The sequence below is a fragment of the Anabrus simplex genome, chromosome 1 (genome assembly GCF_040414725.1).
Source record: "Anabrus simplex isolate iqAnaSimp1 chromosome 1, ASM4041472v1, whole genome shotgun sequence".
NCBI lineage: Eukaryota > Metazoa > Arthropoda > Insecta > Orthoptera > Tettigoniidae > Anabrus > Anabrus simplex.
The window spans coordinates 1390851760-1390867086 of record NC_090265.1 but is presented as its reverse complement, the minus strand read 5'-3'; the positions used below and the strand labels follow the sequence as shown (position 1 = coordinate 1390867086).

Here is a 15327-nt window from a genome sequence, read left to right as displayed (position 1 = left end):
TTTATGTATTATTGTTGCAGTATGTGTAGAAAAATACAACAAAGTTAACAGATTTTGCGAGTTCTTCAATGAGGACCGCAACTAATGTAATTAAATTGACAACACACTAATTACAAATGAAAATGACTTGCCTAAAAGAAGATATTAATATTAGCTATACATCGTAGTTTATGAGAACTTTAAATAATGTGCAGCAGAAAACTGACTATGCCTATATATGGTTTAGATATTGATCAAATCTCCTGAAAAAAAACTGATGAATTACAAGAGCTGAAAGGTACAAAGTGAAACAACCAGAAATACATAAATAATCTACAAAAGTTAGTTTCATGTGATGCAATATAAGATAGCCTAAAGAAAATGATTTGTATGGGAACAACAACTATATCTTCCCCACGTATTCAGTAAATTACTGGGTCATATCCTGCTGGTGGACTTCCATATTCTAATCTAACAACTATTATGAGGCGAATCAAATACAGTAGTTTCGGACGGGCATCACAAATCACAGTTAATCATAAAGTATACGGTGTCGCGGTTGTATGACTGGTATACTGTTCGACATTTGGCTTTAGAGACGTGGTTCTGATTTTCTGCCACAGAGAACTGTCTCGACTTAATTGGGATACCAACGGATTTGAAAACCGAAAAATAGTTGACACCGTAATAATTTGACACAAAATATCCATCATCATCTTCTTTATCATTATCATCAATATCATAATTATCAAAAATAGAAAGAATATCACCGTGTCCAGTGATTAAGTCGTGTATGTTTACTACAGGAGCACGTGATACTCATTCCTAGAGCACGGTCAACAATAATTTATGCCAGGATGAGTGGCTCAACTAGTTATGTAACAACGTAGAAATATACATCATAATTTAAAATATTAAAGTGATATCTCTTCCTTCTTGAATCTAAAAAGAATACCTCCTTCTGGGCTGACATAATAATATATCAAAGAAATTCCACTTTATCCAAGTGTGCATAAAACTATAAATACTTTGGCCATTTTAACCATTCTAAAAATAATAGAAATATTTTAAAAACTCCCTACCACAAGAAAACCTCAGTTCGTCCTGCTAGTGATAAATAATTAAAATAAGCACACCATTACATAGAAATATGAATTAAACAATTATACAAACATCTCACTTTTTCGAACAGCTGACAAAATAAATCGCATGCACACATACAGTACATTCTAAACTTATTCACACAGTACAAACAGGTGTGTTCACGGACATAATTTACTGTCAAATGAAGGCATTTATTTGTTGTAAAGTCCTGTGACTCGTAAGTCACAGCTACTGATACTAATTAGAGTATAAAACGAGTCCCTGAGCTCCTCAAGTCCAGGCGATCCCTGATTCACCTCCATGAGCACCAACAAGGATTGAACAACGTACGCGATGAACAAAGTCAGTCAGACATCCGACCAAAGTACAGCTTTCTTGCTTTTGTCTACACTCATCATGAAGGATCCATGAGGGTAGAATGCCACTGCAGTTACAGCGCACCTATAAAATAAACGTGGCTACATTAGTACTGTTGTTTCTATCCTGGGCAAGACATTCAGTCATACAACACTGAAGGTGGTACATTAAGAGGGAAGGAGACAGAAATGAAAGAAACAAATAAAATAGAAACAGTGAAAACCAAAATTACTTACTTATACGATAGAGTTTTTTTTATCTACAGTGCGTCACTAACACAGAGTAATAGCGAGATAAAAACCTGATGTTATCATCGGACTTCCTAAACACTGTAAGGGTAAATGACCGAATACTATACTGTGTGGGTTTTGCTGTTCTGTTTTCTATAGGGACTGAGAAGATCATCAAACGCTTATCCTTGAGTATGAAACCAGTCTTATATCCCATGTTATGAGTATAGCGAAATCTGTAATAATACGTGACAACGTAAAAAAAAACTACAATGGATGTTTTCGATAGCTAATTTGAATTCGATGTAATGGAAAAATCTATTCTTTTTCTGGAAGAATGTATTAAGTATTAGGAAAAACAAATTTAAAATAGAAGCCGAAAGTGAATAGGCTCCGAATCAAACCACTCGATCTTATTTACTTGCGTTTGTTTGAGGATCTTGAAGAGTGTGTACCAGTAGTACGGCAATGTACGTTCTAAAACAAACAACCGTCAGCATTGTTTGTGCTGAGTCAGCACTTGAGGTCATTGACCCCTGGCAAGGTCACTGACCCCATGACGTCATGGCCACGTCCTATTGTTTACAAACCAAAAACCAAACCCCATAGCACTTGGCCAACCAAGCAGCCACTGCACAGCCCCCGAAGGCCTGCAGATTACGAGGTGACGTGTGGCCAGTACGACGAAACCTCTCGCCCAATAGCACTTGGCCTACCAAGCGGCCACTGCACAGCCCCCGAAGGCCTGCAGATTACGAGGTGACGTGTGGCCAGTACGACGAAACCTCTCGCCCAATAGCACTTGGCCAACCAAGCAGCCGCTGCACAGCCCCCGAAGGCCTGCAGATTACGAGGTGACGTGTGGCCAGTACGACGAAACCTCTCGCCCAATAGCACTTGGCCTACCAAGCGGCCACTGCACAGCCCCCGAAGGCCTGATGATTACGAGGTGTCGTGTGGCCAGTACGACGAAACCTCTCGCCCAATAGCACTTGGCCTACCAAGCAGCCGCTGCACAGCCCCCGAAGGCCTGCAGATTACGAGGTGACGTGTGGCCAGTACGACGAAACCTCTCGCCCAATAGCACTTGGCCAACCAAGCAGCCGCTGCACAGCCCCCGAAGGCCTGCAGATTACGAGGTGACGTGTGGCCAGTACGACGAAACCTCTCGCCCAATAGCACTTGGCCTACCAAGCGGCCACTGCACAGCCCCCGAAGGCCTGATGATTACGAGGTGTCGTGTGGCCAGTACGACGAAACCTCTCGCCCAATAGCACTTGGCCTACCAAGCAGCCGCTGCACAGCCCCCGAAGGCCTGCAGATTACGAGGTGACGTGTGGCCAGTACGACGAAACCTCTCGCCCAATAGCACTTGGCCTACCAAGCGGCCACTGCACAGCCCCCGAAGGCCTGCAGATTACGAGGTGACGTGTGGCCAGTACGACGAAACCTCTCGCCCAATAGCACTTGGCCAACCAAGCAGCCGCTGCACAGCCCCCGAAGGCCTGCAGATTACGAGGTGACGTGTGGCCAGTACGACGAAACCTCTCGCCCAATAGCACTTGGCCTACCAAGCGGCCACTGCACAGCCCCCGAAGGCCTGATGATTACGAGGTGTCGTGTGGCCAGTACGACGAAACCTCTCGCCCAATAGCACTTGGCCTACCAAGCAGCCGCTGCACAGCCCCCGAAGGCCTGCAGATTACGAGCTGACGTGTGGCCAGTACGACGAAACCTCTCGCCCAATAGCACTTGGCCAACCAAGCAGCCGCTGCACAGCCCCCGAAGGCCTGCAGATTACGAGGTGACGTGTGGCCAGTACGACGAAACCTCTCGCCCAATAGCACTTGGCCTACCAAGCGGCCACTGCACAGCCCCCGAAGGCCTGCAGATTACGAGGTGACGTGTGGCCAGTACGACGAAACCTCTCGCCCAATAGCACTTGGCCTACCAAGCGGCCACTGCACAGCCCCCGAAGGCCTGATGATTACGAGGTGTCGTGTGGCCAGTACGACGAAACCTCTCGCCCAATAGCACTTGGGCTACCAAGCAGCCGCTGCACAGCCCCCGAAGGCCTGCAGATTACGAGGTGACGTGTGGCCAGTACGACGAAACCTCTCGCCCAATAGCACTTGGCCAACCAAGCAGCCGCTGCACAGCCCCCGAAGGCCTGCAGATTACGAGGTGACGTGTGGCCAGTACGACGAAACCTCTCGCCCAATAGCACTTGACCAACCAAGCAGCCGCTGCACAGCCCCCGAAGGCCTGCAGATTACGAGGTGACGTGTGGCCAGTACGACGAAACCTCTCGCCCAATAGCACTTGGCCTACCAAGCGGCCACTGCACAGCCCCCGAAGGCCTGATGATTACGAGGTGTCGTGTAGTCAGTACGACAGGGTGCGAAGTTTTACGGTTAGATAACCAGCCTATCGATTTACCCTTATTACGACATGCAGAACGCCAACGGGCGTCAATTCAAAAGACCTGGGCCTAACTACAATCAATTACCATTTCGTGCAGTGTTTTACGGTTAGATGTTCCTTCTAGCACTATTTTTGGAAGGTACCTACTAGGTTATTTTTATTACGGCATCCAATTGCTTCTTAATTAATTATCATGATATGACTCTAGTGAAAATAGGAAAGCACGGAGAACTATCTTCAGAGCTGGCAACAGTAGAGGTCAAACCCCGGATGCAATCTTACAGCCACACGCTACCAAGCCCACTCACAGTTATAGGGGACGTAACTACATACACAATCACCATCTTGGGGGTGCGCAGCAGTTAGATAACTAGCCTACCGAGTTATCCCTAATACGACTCGCAGAACGCCGTCAATTCAAAAGATCTGGGCCTTGGGGCACAGTTTTACGGTTAGGTAACCAGCCTACCGAGTTATTCTTATTACAACACGCAGGATGCTTACGGGGTGTTAAATCAAAGGACCTGAACCTAATTACACGCGATTAACATCTTCGGCACAGTTTTACGGTTAGATGTCCCTCCTACTATTTTTGGAAGGTATCTACTGAATCATTCATATTACGACGTGTGGAACGTCTACGGTGGCAGGGGTCCTAACTACATAATTACTATCTTTGGCTTAAGGGCCTGCATGCACGAAAGAAATAACTATACAAATTATTATTATTATTATTATTATTATTATTATTATTATTATTATTATTATTATTATTATTATTATTATTATTACTTCAGGCCGCCTGCCTTTGTTGCGTTAGTCCGTGCAGTTTGTACAACCATGAGAAGACGTCCGGCCGTATCAAGTTATTTTGCAGCGTCTGCATACTGCGAGCCTTGTGCAGGCATGAAGCTGCTGTCTGCCTGCTCTCTGAACGAACTTAAGTACGCGAGTATGTTAAAACGCAAATCTGTAAATTTATAATATAAAATACATTCCCTGCTGTACCAACTAAGTGGCTGCGCTGTTTCACGATATTTTCCGGTAAAGTAGCAGTGATCTCTAGGGGAATGTAAACGCGGTGTTCTGTTTACGATCTGTGTTCCATAATACTTAACATTCAGTTGCAGACTGAAAATGCCGGCCTTCCGCGGTGTAGGGGGTAGCATGCATACCTCTGCCCCTCCAGGTTCGATTCCCGGCTAGGTCAGGGATTTTTACCTCGATCTCTAGGCTGGTCCAAGGTCTACTCAGCCTACGCAATTTCAAATGAGGAACTATTTGACGGTAAGATACCGCCCGCCAGTCTCGAGAGCCAAGAATAACGGTCGAGAGAATTCGGCGTGCTGACCACACGACACCTCGTAATGTGCAGGCCTGCAGGGGATGTGCAGCGGCCGCTTGGTAGGCAAAGTGCTACGGGGCGAGAGGATTCGTCGTGATGACCACACGACACCCCATAATCTGCAGGCCTTCGGGGGCTGTGTAGTGGCCGTTTGGTAGGCCAAGTGCTATGGAGTTTGGTTTTTTGGTTCGAACCCGGTCACAAGTATCCGCTCGTAAGTTGGGAGCCTCCTAGCACCGTTATAAAATAGCATATTCTGCCTACAGTGAAGAATTAGAGAGTTAACAATTATTCCAGTCTTTTTTATCACGATAAGATAACTTTCTAAATAATAATAATAATAATAATAATAATAATAATAATAATAATAATGGCATGCGGCCTCGGAGAGGACTAGAGCGTCTGCCTTACTAGAGAGACTGTACATGACAGTGACTACTCAGCTATAGATTCAACCTCCGATAATAATATAACGACCACGGTCAGGTCCCGAGATTCCCTGGGCAGGTCAGGAAAACTGTAAAGATATCCGATAGAGAGGTGATGGAAATTGAACAGTGTCAGAATTAATTAACAATACAACAGATAGTCATATTGTTAATTTTTTATGGTACTGTATACACATTTTTTCAATAACACAACCCGCACACCGCGACGCAAATGTGATAGTTATTTTATTATAATTCTCAGAACTGTATGGAATCGGTATTGTAAGTAAGAGTAAAGTGTTGTACTACCATGCGTATGCTGAGTCAACATCCGGTCTTGCTCCCAGCGACGTGCAGGCAGACACGGTGTTCGCAGTATTTCGTTCATTTCTTTTCATGGCTTCGCACTAATCACACTCCCATGTACAAAAATCTTACAATATGATTTAATATTCCCCTTATTTTTTCCATTTGTAAGTATATATTGGTAATCTGAGGTAAACATAATTAAATACTAAAAAATGTGAAAGAAGAATTAAACTCGTGTGTTTGCTATATATGAGTCTTTTTTACTGCGCGCATGTGAATGAAGTGTGCAGAGAATTACACTCGTGTGTTTGCTATATCAAAGTTATTTTTTACTGCGCGCAGTGTTGGAATATATACGTGTGTACAGTCAGATCACAGTTCGAATTCATGTCTGTAATAGAGACTTTTTCTGACTATAGAATACCGATTCCATACAGTTCTGAGAATTATAATAAAATAACTATCACATTTGCGTCGCGGTGTGCGGGTTGTGTTATTGAAAAAATATGTATACAGTACCATAAAAAATTAACAATATAGAGACTATGTGTTGCATGGCATTAAACAGAGAGATCAGGGTTCTTTTTTTTTTTTTTGCTAGTTGTTTTACATCGCACCGACACAGACCGGTCTTATGGAGACGATGGGACAGGGAAGGGCTAGGACTGGGAAGGAAGCGGCCGTGGCCTTAATTAAGGTACAGCCCCAGCATTTCCCTGGTGTGAAAATGAGAAACCACGGAAAAGATCAGGGTTCGAATCCATATCTGTAATAGAGATTTTTTCTGACAAGGTGACTATGTGTTGCATGTGATAGACATTTTTTATTCTGGCATTGAACAGAAAGATCAGGATTCATATCCATGACTGTAATAGAGATTTGCTTTATTCTGTTACGGTGACTTTGTGTGTGTGTCATAAAGATGATATATAGTCCAATGCATGTGTGTATCCTATCAGTTTTATGGAGTGGTCAATGCAGGGGTTAGGGGATGGAGTTATAAGATCAGTGTATACGTAAACACCCCACATTAGCCAGTAAGTTAGGTACTCTCCTTTGTCGGAAACGGCCTGCCAGAAAAGTTCGCTATCGCTGCTTCCTGGTTTCTGGTGAAGAATTTGCAAGTGTCCGATCTTTACACATTATTTAAGAAAATGATTAAAACTGTAAAGGATAATCGATTCTTTGTGATAAGAATTGTGACGGACAGTCACAAAACAAAACAAATATCTTCATTAGAGACATTAAGGACAATCTCAAATATCCAAATGATTATGTCCCAATCAATCGAGAAACTGTAACTCAAGTCCTACTTTGCAGGTACTTGGTTCGTGTTGTTCAATAGAGGATGCGGTGTGACATTCGCGTCAACACCACCTCACTGCTTAGAGCTTCGACAAAACTTTTGGAACTGATTATGCATCAGGTCAGAAGACGGACTTCGATACCCAAAACCTTGTTTTGTGGTTCTTATTAAGCATCTGCAGAAGTTCGTTGAAGCTGCTGTGCCCAACTGTCTGAAGTCCTCCGAACTTAGGAGAACTTGCTACTTCTTCCCTTTCAGAGAGTGTTCTGTTGCAGTGTAACGTCAGACAAAAACTATTAGTGATATCGTAAATGATATTGCATTGGTGAGAATGCAGAAACTTCATTCAGGAAAATCTTTAAAGTTAGAGATAAAGAAGCCAATACCGCTTCATACAGGTAATATTACGGTTAGTTAACATTACTAATGTACGAAGGGCATACTATATTTTTACACTTTATTTTTTACCCAAATGAAGTACATTACACATCAATTGTTACGTTCACCTTCTCAACATAATCTCCTTGTAACTGTATGCACTTTTGCCATCGATGTGTCATTGCCTTCGATTACCTTGACGTCTGTGTCCAGTTCTGCAAAATCCGCAAAACGGCGACCACGCAGAGGTTTCCTTGTGTTCCCGAACAGGTGATAATCACTTGGTGCCAAGTCGGGAGAGTATGGTGGCTGTGGCAGTATCGTGAATCCTATTTGGTCAACGGCAGCGGTGGTCTCTCGGCTAGTGTGGGGCCGGGAACTGTCATATTGCAGAAGCACACCTTTAGTCCATCTCCCTGGTCGCTTAGTTTGAATAGCGCGACGTAAGTGCTTAAGGGTTGCCACACATGCTGAACTGTTAATCTTGAACCCAAATTCCAGACAGTCAATGAAGATGATGCCGTTTATGTCCCAGAACACTGTCGCCATTCGCTTGCCATCTGATGGCACTGTTCGACATTCCTTTGGCGGTGGCCTGTCCCTACGCTTCGTTTGTGGCTCATGGTAATGGAGCCATATCACATCACCAGTCACAAGCCTAGCCATGAAGTCGGCTGGCTTGATCAGGGCGTTGCAAAAGTTTCCCTCACACGTCCAGACGTCTCTGCTTTTCGTCTACAGGCAAGAGTCTAGGCACCCACGTGGATGACACCTTCCCCAAATGTAAGTGGCCGTGCACGATCCGCTGCAGGGTGTTCCGGCCAATTCACTTGGCTGCCTCCATTTCCGTAAATGCGATACATTTGTTTCCATGGATGGCCTGTTCGACCTGCTGTCTTGTGTCTGCAGTGCGTCCGATAACTGTTGACGGGCACATGACAGATGACATAGGCCGCGAACACGACGTGGTCCCACAGATGTTCAATTGGACTGAGATCGGGGCTGTTCGGGGACCAGTGAAGAACACTAAAGTATTGATCGTGCTCTTCTAGCCACGCGCAGACACTTCTACCGTGTGGCAAGGCGCATTATTGTATTGGAAGATACCATCCTCACGAGTATAGACAATCGCCATGTACAGTGGACGTGATCGCCGAGAATGCATTCATAAACAAATCGATCAAGAGTGCCTGTCATGCGGACGATCGGACAACGGGAACAGTTTTCAGACAATAATACCGCCCCCACCATAGTCTAATCTCCCAGCAATGGTTGGTTCTCCAAGGTTTCTCGCCGGACACACTGAAATCCATCCGTTCTACGCAGCTGATGACGTAACGTGACGGAGGAGGACACCCGTCGCCAATCAGGAGCGGTCAAGTCGTAATACTGTCGAGCAAATTCCAGTCTTTTTCGTCGATGCACTTGTGTTAACATGGGTGCAGTCACATTCCGTCCACTCCGGAACGTCATTCGCAGAAGGTTTCTCTGAGCTGGTATCCTTTCTGTGGCTGGAATTAATGCCCAGAAACAGCTTACGTGCCGATACCTCCTTGGCTGACTGTACGCTGTCTGATGCGGCACGCAAAAGCCCAAATACATTCTTATTGATATTTCAAAAAGTAACTGTCCAATTTTGAAAATACTTAGATATTTGAACTTGTACGCAGCTGAACTTTTAGGCGAGCTGTATTCATTCCTGCCATTCCAATTAAGAATATGGAGTTAGTATCAATATATAGGTTATTAATCACCCCATGAGAATAAGTAGCACGTTATTTTATAAGATCCTTGATACCATTTACGAATATGAAAACAGAATGCCGATATCTTAAATGGTTTAGAAGTTATTTCCGTGTAACATCTTAGGCGACTACCCCTGTATATCCGCTTCACCAGCCTACGTCACGGGATAAACGTAATGGGCTACGCGCAGATGGCACTTCCAGTATATGGCCATAATAATACAAGTCGACTAGATATAGCCCTCAATGAATCATCTTTCCTCATTGAAAATTGTATATACTTAACTGCTCTATGCCTTGGCGTCGGTAGGAGGGAAATCGCCCGGTGATAATGAAGTAACTACTTCTCTATTTGTTTTTACCGCAGATTATATTTCACTGAACGTGCCACTTGAATCGCATTCACACATTTTAATAGAAGATAACCTCCAACCTCCATGGCAGGAGGCATAGAATACACCAACGGTACTCCTTGCCTGTCGTAAAATGCGACTGATAGGAGGAACACCCCGAGGTTCTCAACTTGGAAGCAACCACCGAGCCCCTAAATGTCTGGAAAGACTCCGACTTAACTTCGTTTCCAGCCACGACGATATTAGGCTTGCGAAGACTCTGGAGTCAATCAATCACCAATGATATGCATTTAGGGCTGTCACCCACGTGGCAGGTTTCCTATCACGTGTTTGCTTAGTCTTTTCTGAAACGTTTTCACAGGACCTGGAGACTTATCGAGCATTTCCCTTGGTAAGTTATTCCAATCCCTTAAACGTCCTATAAATGAATATGTTCCTCAATTTGTCCTCTTGAATTCCAACTTCATCTTCATGTTATGATCTTTCCTACTTTTAAAAGCTCCGCTCAAGCTTATTCGTCTACTAATGTCACTCCACGCCATCTCTCCCCTGACAACTTGGAACATACCGCTTACTCGAACAGCTCGTCTCCTTATTCCCAAGTCTTCCCAGTCCAAAGTTTGTAACAATTTCGTAACACTGGTCTTTTTTCGGAAACCACGCAGAATAAATCGTGCTGTTTTCCTTTACATCTTTTCCAGTTCTCGTATCAAGTAATTCTGGTTTATTTGATCGTGTCAGAAACATATAACGTCAAAGATATTAAAAGATAACATAAAATACATCCAAAAACTGGTACTACAAGCATATTAACATTTACAGTAACAAGATAATAACACATCACATGGGCCAACCCTAAACAAATAAAATGTAGTGTGGCCAATATGTAGCCAGTTCGCAGGCTAGTAATCCTGGTACGGATCCCACACACTAAACCATACTCTAATTGGGGCCTTACCAGTGACTTACACACCCTTTCCCTTACAAACGTACTAAAACCAAACGAAACCAAACCAAACCCCATTGCTCAACAGCCCCAAATGACCCTGGCCTAACGAGCGACCGCCGCTCAACCCGAAATCCCGGAGATTACGAGGTGTCGTGTGGTCGATACGACGAATCCTCTCGACCGTAATTCTTGGCTTTCTAGACCAGGGCCGCTAACACACCGTCAGAAAGTTCTTCAATTACAATCACGTAGGCTGAGTGGACTTCGAACCAGCCCTCATATCCAGGTAATAAACCCTGATCTGGCTGCGAATCGAACCTCGGGGCTCTGGGTAATAAAAAGTAATAATACTCGTATGGCCTCAGCTACCGTGTGCAGACATTTCGATTTGACGCCATCTGGCTGTCTGCTCGTCAATTTCGACATTCTGTTTTACTCTAGGCCCACTAGATGCCAGACAGACTAAACCGAAACTTTCTTGGGCGCCCATGGCTGAGATTTAGTTTGTCGGGTAAACAACAAATGTGTCACCAGAGATCTTTTACATGCCGACACAGTACGACATGGAGTGTCGAATGGACTTTTTTCTGCCCTTCAAAAATCCGACTACCTCTGCCGGGTTTGAACCCGTTATCTTGGGATCCGGAGGCTGACACTGTACCACTGATCCACAGAGGGTAACAGGTAGACAGGCTACCCTACTTTGTGGGACCGACTTTACATCCTTACTACAACCCGCTAAATACTCGCATAACCATGTGAAGAGACATGTAACCTTTCTTAACAACATTGTAAATATAATTACCCCATTGAAGAGCATGCCTTCTCTTAACATCTATGTACTTACAGTGATTGTATCACCCCATTAATTTCGTGGGGCTATTTCTAGCTGAGTACAGGCCTTGTAAGGCAGACCCTCCGATGAGGGTGGGCGGCATCTGCCATGTGTAGGTAACTGCGTATTATTGTGGTGGAGAATAGTGTTATGTATGGTGTGTGAGTTGCATGGGTGTTGGAGACAGCACGAACACCCAGCCCCCGAGCCAACGGAATTAACCAATGAAGGTTAAAATCCCCGACCCGGCCGGGAATCAAACCCGGAACCCTCTGAGCCGAAAGCCAGTACACTGACCATTCAGCCAACGAGTCGGACGTATTACCCCATCAACACAGTAATTAAAATTGAGAGACTCTTGATCAAACAACTTGATTTTTCACCCCGCTTGCCATCATACCATTGTCCGCTGTCCATTTCACAACATTGCGTAGGTCCCCCTGCAGTCGCTCACAATCCTGCAACTCATCTACTTTCACTTTCACGTCCTTCGTAGCCCTTCCCTTTCTTTTATGGATTCCCTCATTGTTCTGTTCTAAGAGTCAGATCGTTCCCATTTTTTATGTTAAAAGGGAATGATTGTCTAGTAGTGCTTCCCTTTAAAACAATGATAACCATCAAACCACCTAGGATGTCCACCGTTCCTTTCATGTATAAAGTTTTACATACCGGTAAAACGGACACAAGTGTGACCCTGTCCAAGGCATCTAGAAGAAGCCAATGTGAAAATGACACATCGCTTTTGTTAATTGTGCGGGGCCGTGTAACTTTTCTTATAACCTGTGTGGCGATTCTGTCTGTACTAATATGTGAGTGCAGATGTGCAATCAATTTTCACAAGGCATTTTATAAAGCAGTGTATATATATATTTCGTACCATCCGGGAATTCGCTTGAAACGAAAGTTCAATAATAATAATAATAATCATGATAATAATAACAATAATAGTAATAATAATAATAATAATAACAACATGATAACATGAAGAGGGCCTCTTCCTACAGTTAGGCAATACTTTAAGCATCTGCCTGTAGGGACATCTTGTTTAGATACGCTGAACTCTATCCTAATATACAGTTCTGAAGCCTACCGATAGATATCACGTTCCTGTTTGAGGTTGTCACCTAGGAACCTCGGTTCGAACTTACATTTAACGAGAAATGTTACGGTTAGAGGTTGACACCACCTCTTAAGTCACTTCTAAGGGTTGCTCCTACTGATCTTTGCTTCAGCCAATCATAGTCTAGTCTGCCATTACGAAAGGCACTGCCAGCTGCCTGCTAAAGATTGTATTGACTGTTGGATCATCGGCTGAGATTCACACCTCACTTAAAGCAGCAGGCGTGCTGCGGCAACAAGTAAGATAGGCTCCTCCATCCTAAACAATGTGACTCTAGAAACATCCAGTGGCATCGGGAAAATAATTACGTTCTCTTATAATGTAAAGTTTAGGGTTGTGCCGTACGTGTTTCGGTGTTACTATAGGAATTTTCTTAATTTTTTGTGTAGTGCAGATTTGCTATTTCTTCAAGCCGTGAATGTAACCGCCCTGATGGGTGTACTGCCCTAAAAGGAAGCACGAGTGTGAACCCTCGTTTCCCTTTTCTCTATATTGTTTCCTGTAACTACAATTTCCAAAATGTAGCCGTATCTTTCTCTTTTCGGATGTTAATTTTATTTTCTTCTAGGCACAAGATAGTATGGGGTTATCTTGTTTCTCTGGACTTCGAACCTCATTAGGTTTTATTCTTAAGAAACGTCATAGGATCGCTTGGGTAGTTTCAACATTCCCTTTTCTTTGTAATGGCCTATTTTCTCGGATACCACTGGTGTCTGGTTGGCGATTTTTGTTCTGTACTTAACATCTCTTCAACACGTAATGCATGTTCGGAACACAACCTAATAGATTGTGAGTTAATTTCGATCATTATACCATCGTAAAAATTAAATATTCAATAATAAGAAGAATTATTTTACGTACCACTAATTGTATTTACGGCTTTTTGGCTCTTCAACGTGTCAGCATATCTACCGTCACTAGGCTGGTGTATATGAGAACTTTCAAATACCACCTGATTAAGTCAGGATCAAAACCGCCAACGTGGGCTCAGAATGCTAAAGGTCTACATTTGAGTCACTTAGCCAAGCAAGGTTGTCAAGAAGGGGATTCTAATCACCTATTTATTTTGTAAAAAAAACGGAAGGAATGAACAGCGATATGGAAAAACAAGCACTTACAAAAGCAAAAACAGCCCAGTTACAAATGAAATGTAACTCAAAGATGGAACTAATTTGCTGTCCGTCATATTACCCACTTGATAGGAAAATGAGTGATGTAAGAGGTTCCAGAAATTCTAATTCCTTTATTTCTTGAAAATGAATAATACGTGAGTAGGTGACGTTTAATATTAAATGCATCCTTCACAACCCCTCTTCCCCTGTCAACAATAATATATGAGGACTCATACCGCAAGTACAACTCACCGAGCAGCTGATTACATACTCGCCGCTAAGTCTGTTCTCCCCTCAAAATTGATGTAGCCGACAGAGAAATCAACTAAGCTTGTTCATTTGCGTGTGCACGAAAGTCTTGGAAGTGTAGTGTCTCGTGAGAAATCAAGCATTGCTAAGCTAATACTGGAGGACACGACGGCAAATTAGACGCCAGCTGGCAGGCTGAGTTATTAGCAAACCGTCCGTTCGCCCCGCAGTCGGGATAAAAGCAGCTTAGTTAACTACTCCTCTATCAGACGAACAAGGCAACAAGCACACCCTTCTTAATAATATACGCCAGAGATCAAAGAGCGTTGCAAATTCAAATCGTCCCCGCAAACTTGGAGCTGGAATGTCCCTGGGGCATCCTGTATTTGGAACAACGTAATATTGCCAAAGAAGGAATCTTTGAAAAAACTCTTAAACGTATTAGAGGGATTAATATGCCTCCTGAGCCATGCTGAATGGAGTGTATCATCGGTTTCTTGCGCAAAATAGAACTAGCATTAATGGTTCATGTTGGTGACTTATCGGGACACAGAGAAGAGGATTTTTTTTTCTTCAGATGCCCATTTGAACATTATACATGTAGCTAAATATTGGACTTCAGACAGTACTTTCAAAATAGTACCAACAATTACAGCAATTGTAGTCTATACTCTGCAAATTTTCCCATGTCTTCACACTGTGCAGAAAGGAAGATAAATTAACCTACGATTAGATGTTTCGAGTACTACAGGTGGAGACCACTACCAAGTTTGAAGTTCATTGAATTCCACGTTTTCATCAACAGATAATGAGATTGCAGTAGTAACGTGTGTCCGGCAGTCTTTCCGCGGAATACAAGTTGCATGGTGTTTCTATCATCTTGCTCTGAGTTCGTGGCGAAGAATCCAAGCTGAAGGCTTAACTGACTTACAGAAATCACAACAATAAGAAGAATTTAGAATGTGATTCCAGTCTCAGTTATCACTAGCATTTGTTCTTGTACCTGATGTTTCAGAAGTATTCGCATCGTTGCAAGAAAATTTATTGGACAGTGCACGCGGTACGAGTTTTTTCGGGTACGAAGAGTCCTATATAGATGATTAC

General features: G+C 43.5%; 1 protein-coding gene across 1 annotated transcript in view; it reads right to left on the bottom strand.

The window, feature by feature from the left end:
- Positions 1–1389: 1389 nt before the first annotated feature.
- The window catches only part of LOC136859394 (autophagy-related protein 16-1), a 118373-nt gene continuing 104435 nt past the window's right edge, over positions 1390–15327 (bottom strand). The window contains exon 5 of the mRNA XM_067138695.2: positions 1390–1524. Within this exon, the coding sequence (XP_066994796.2) occupies positions 1431–1524 (94 nt within the window). The 3' untranslated portion in view covers positions 1390–1430. The remainder of the gene's footprint in view (positions 1525–15327) is intronic.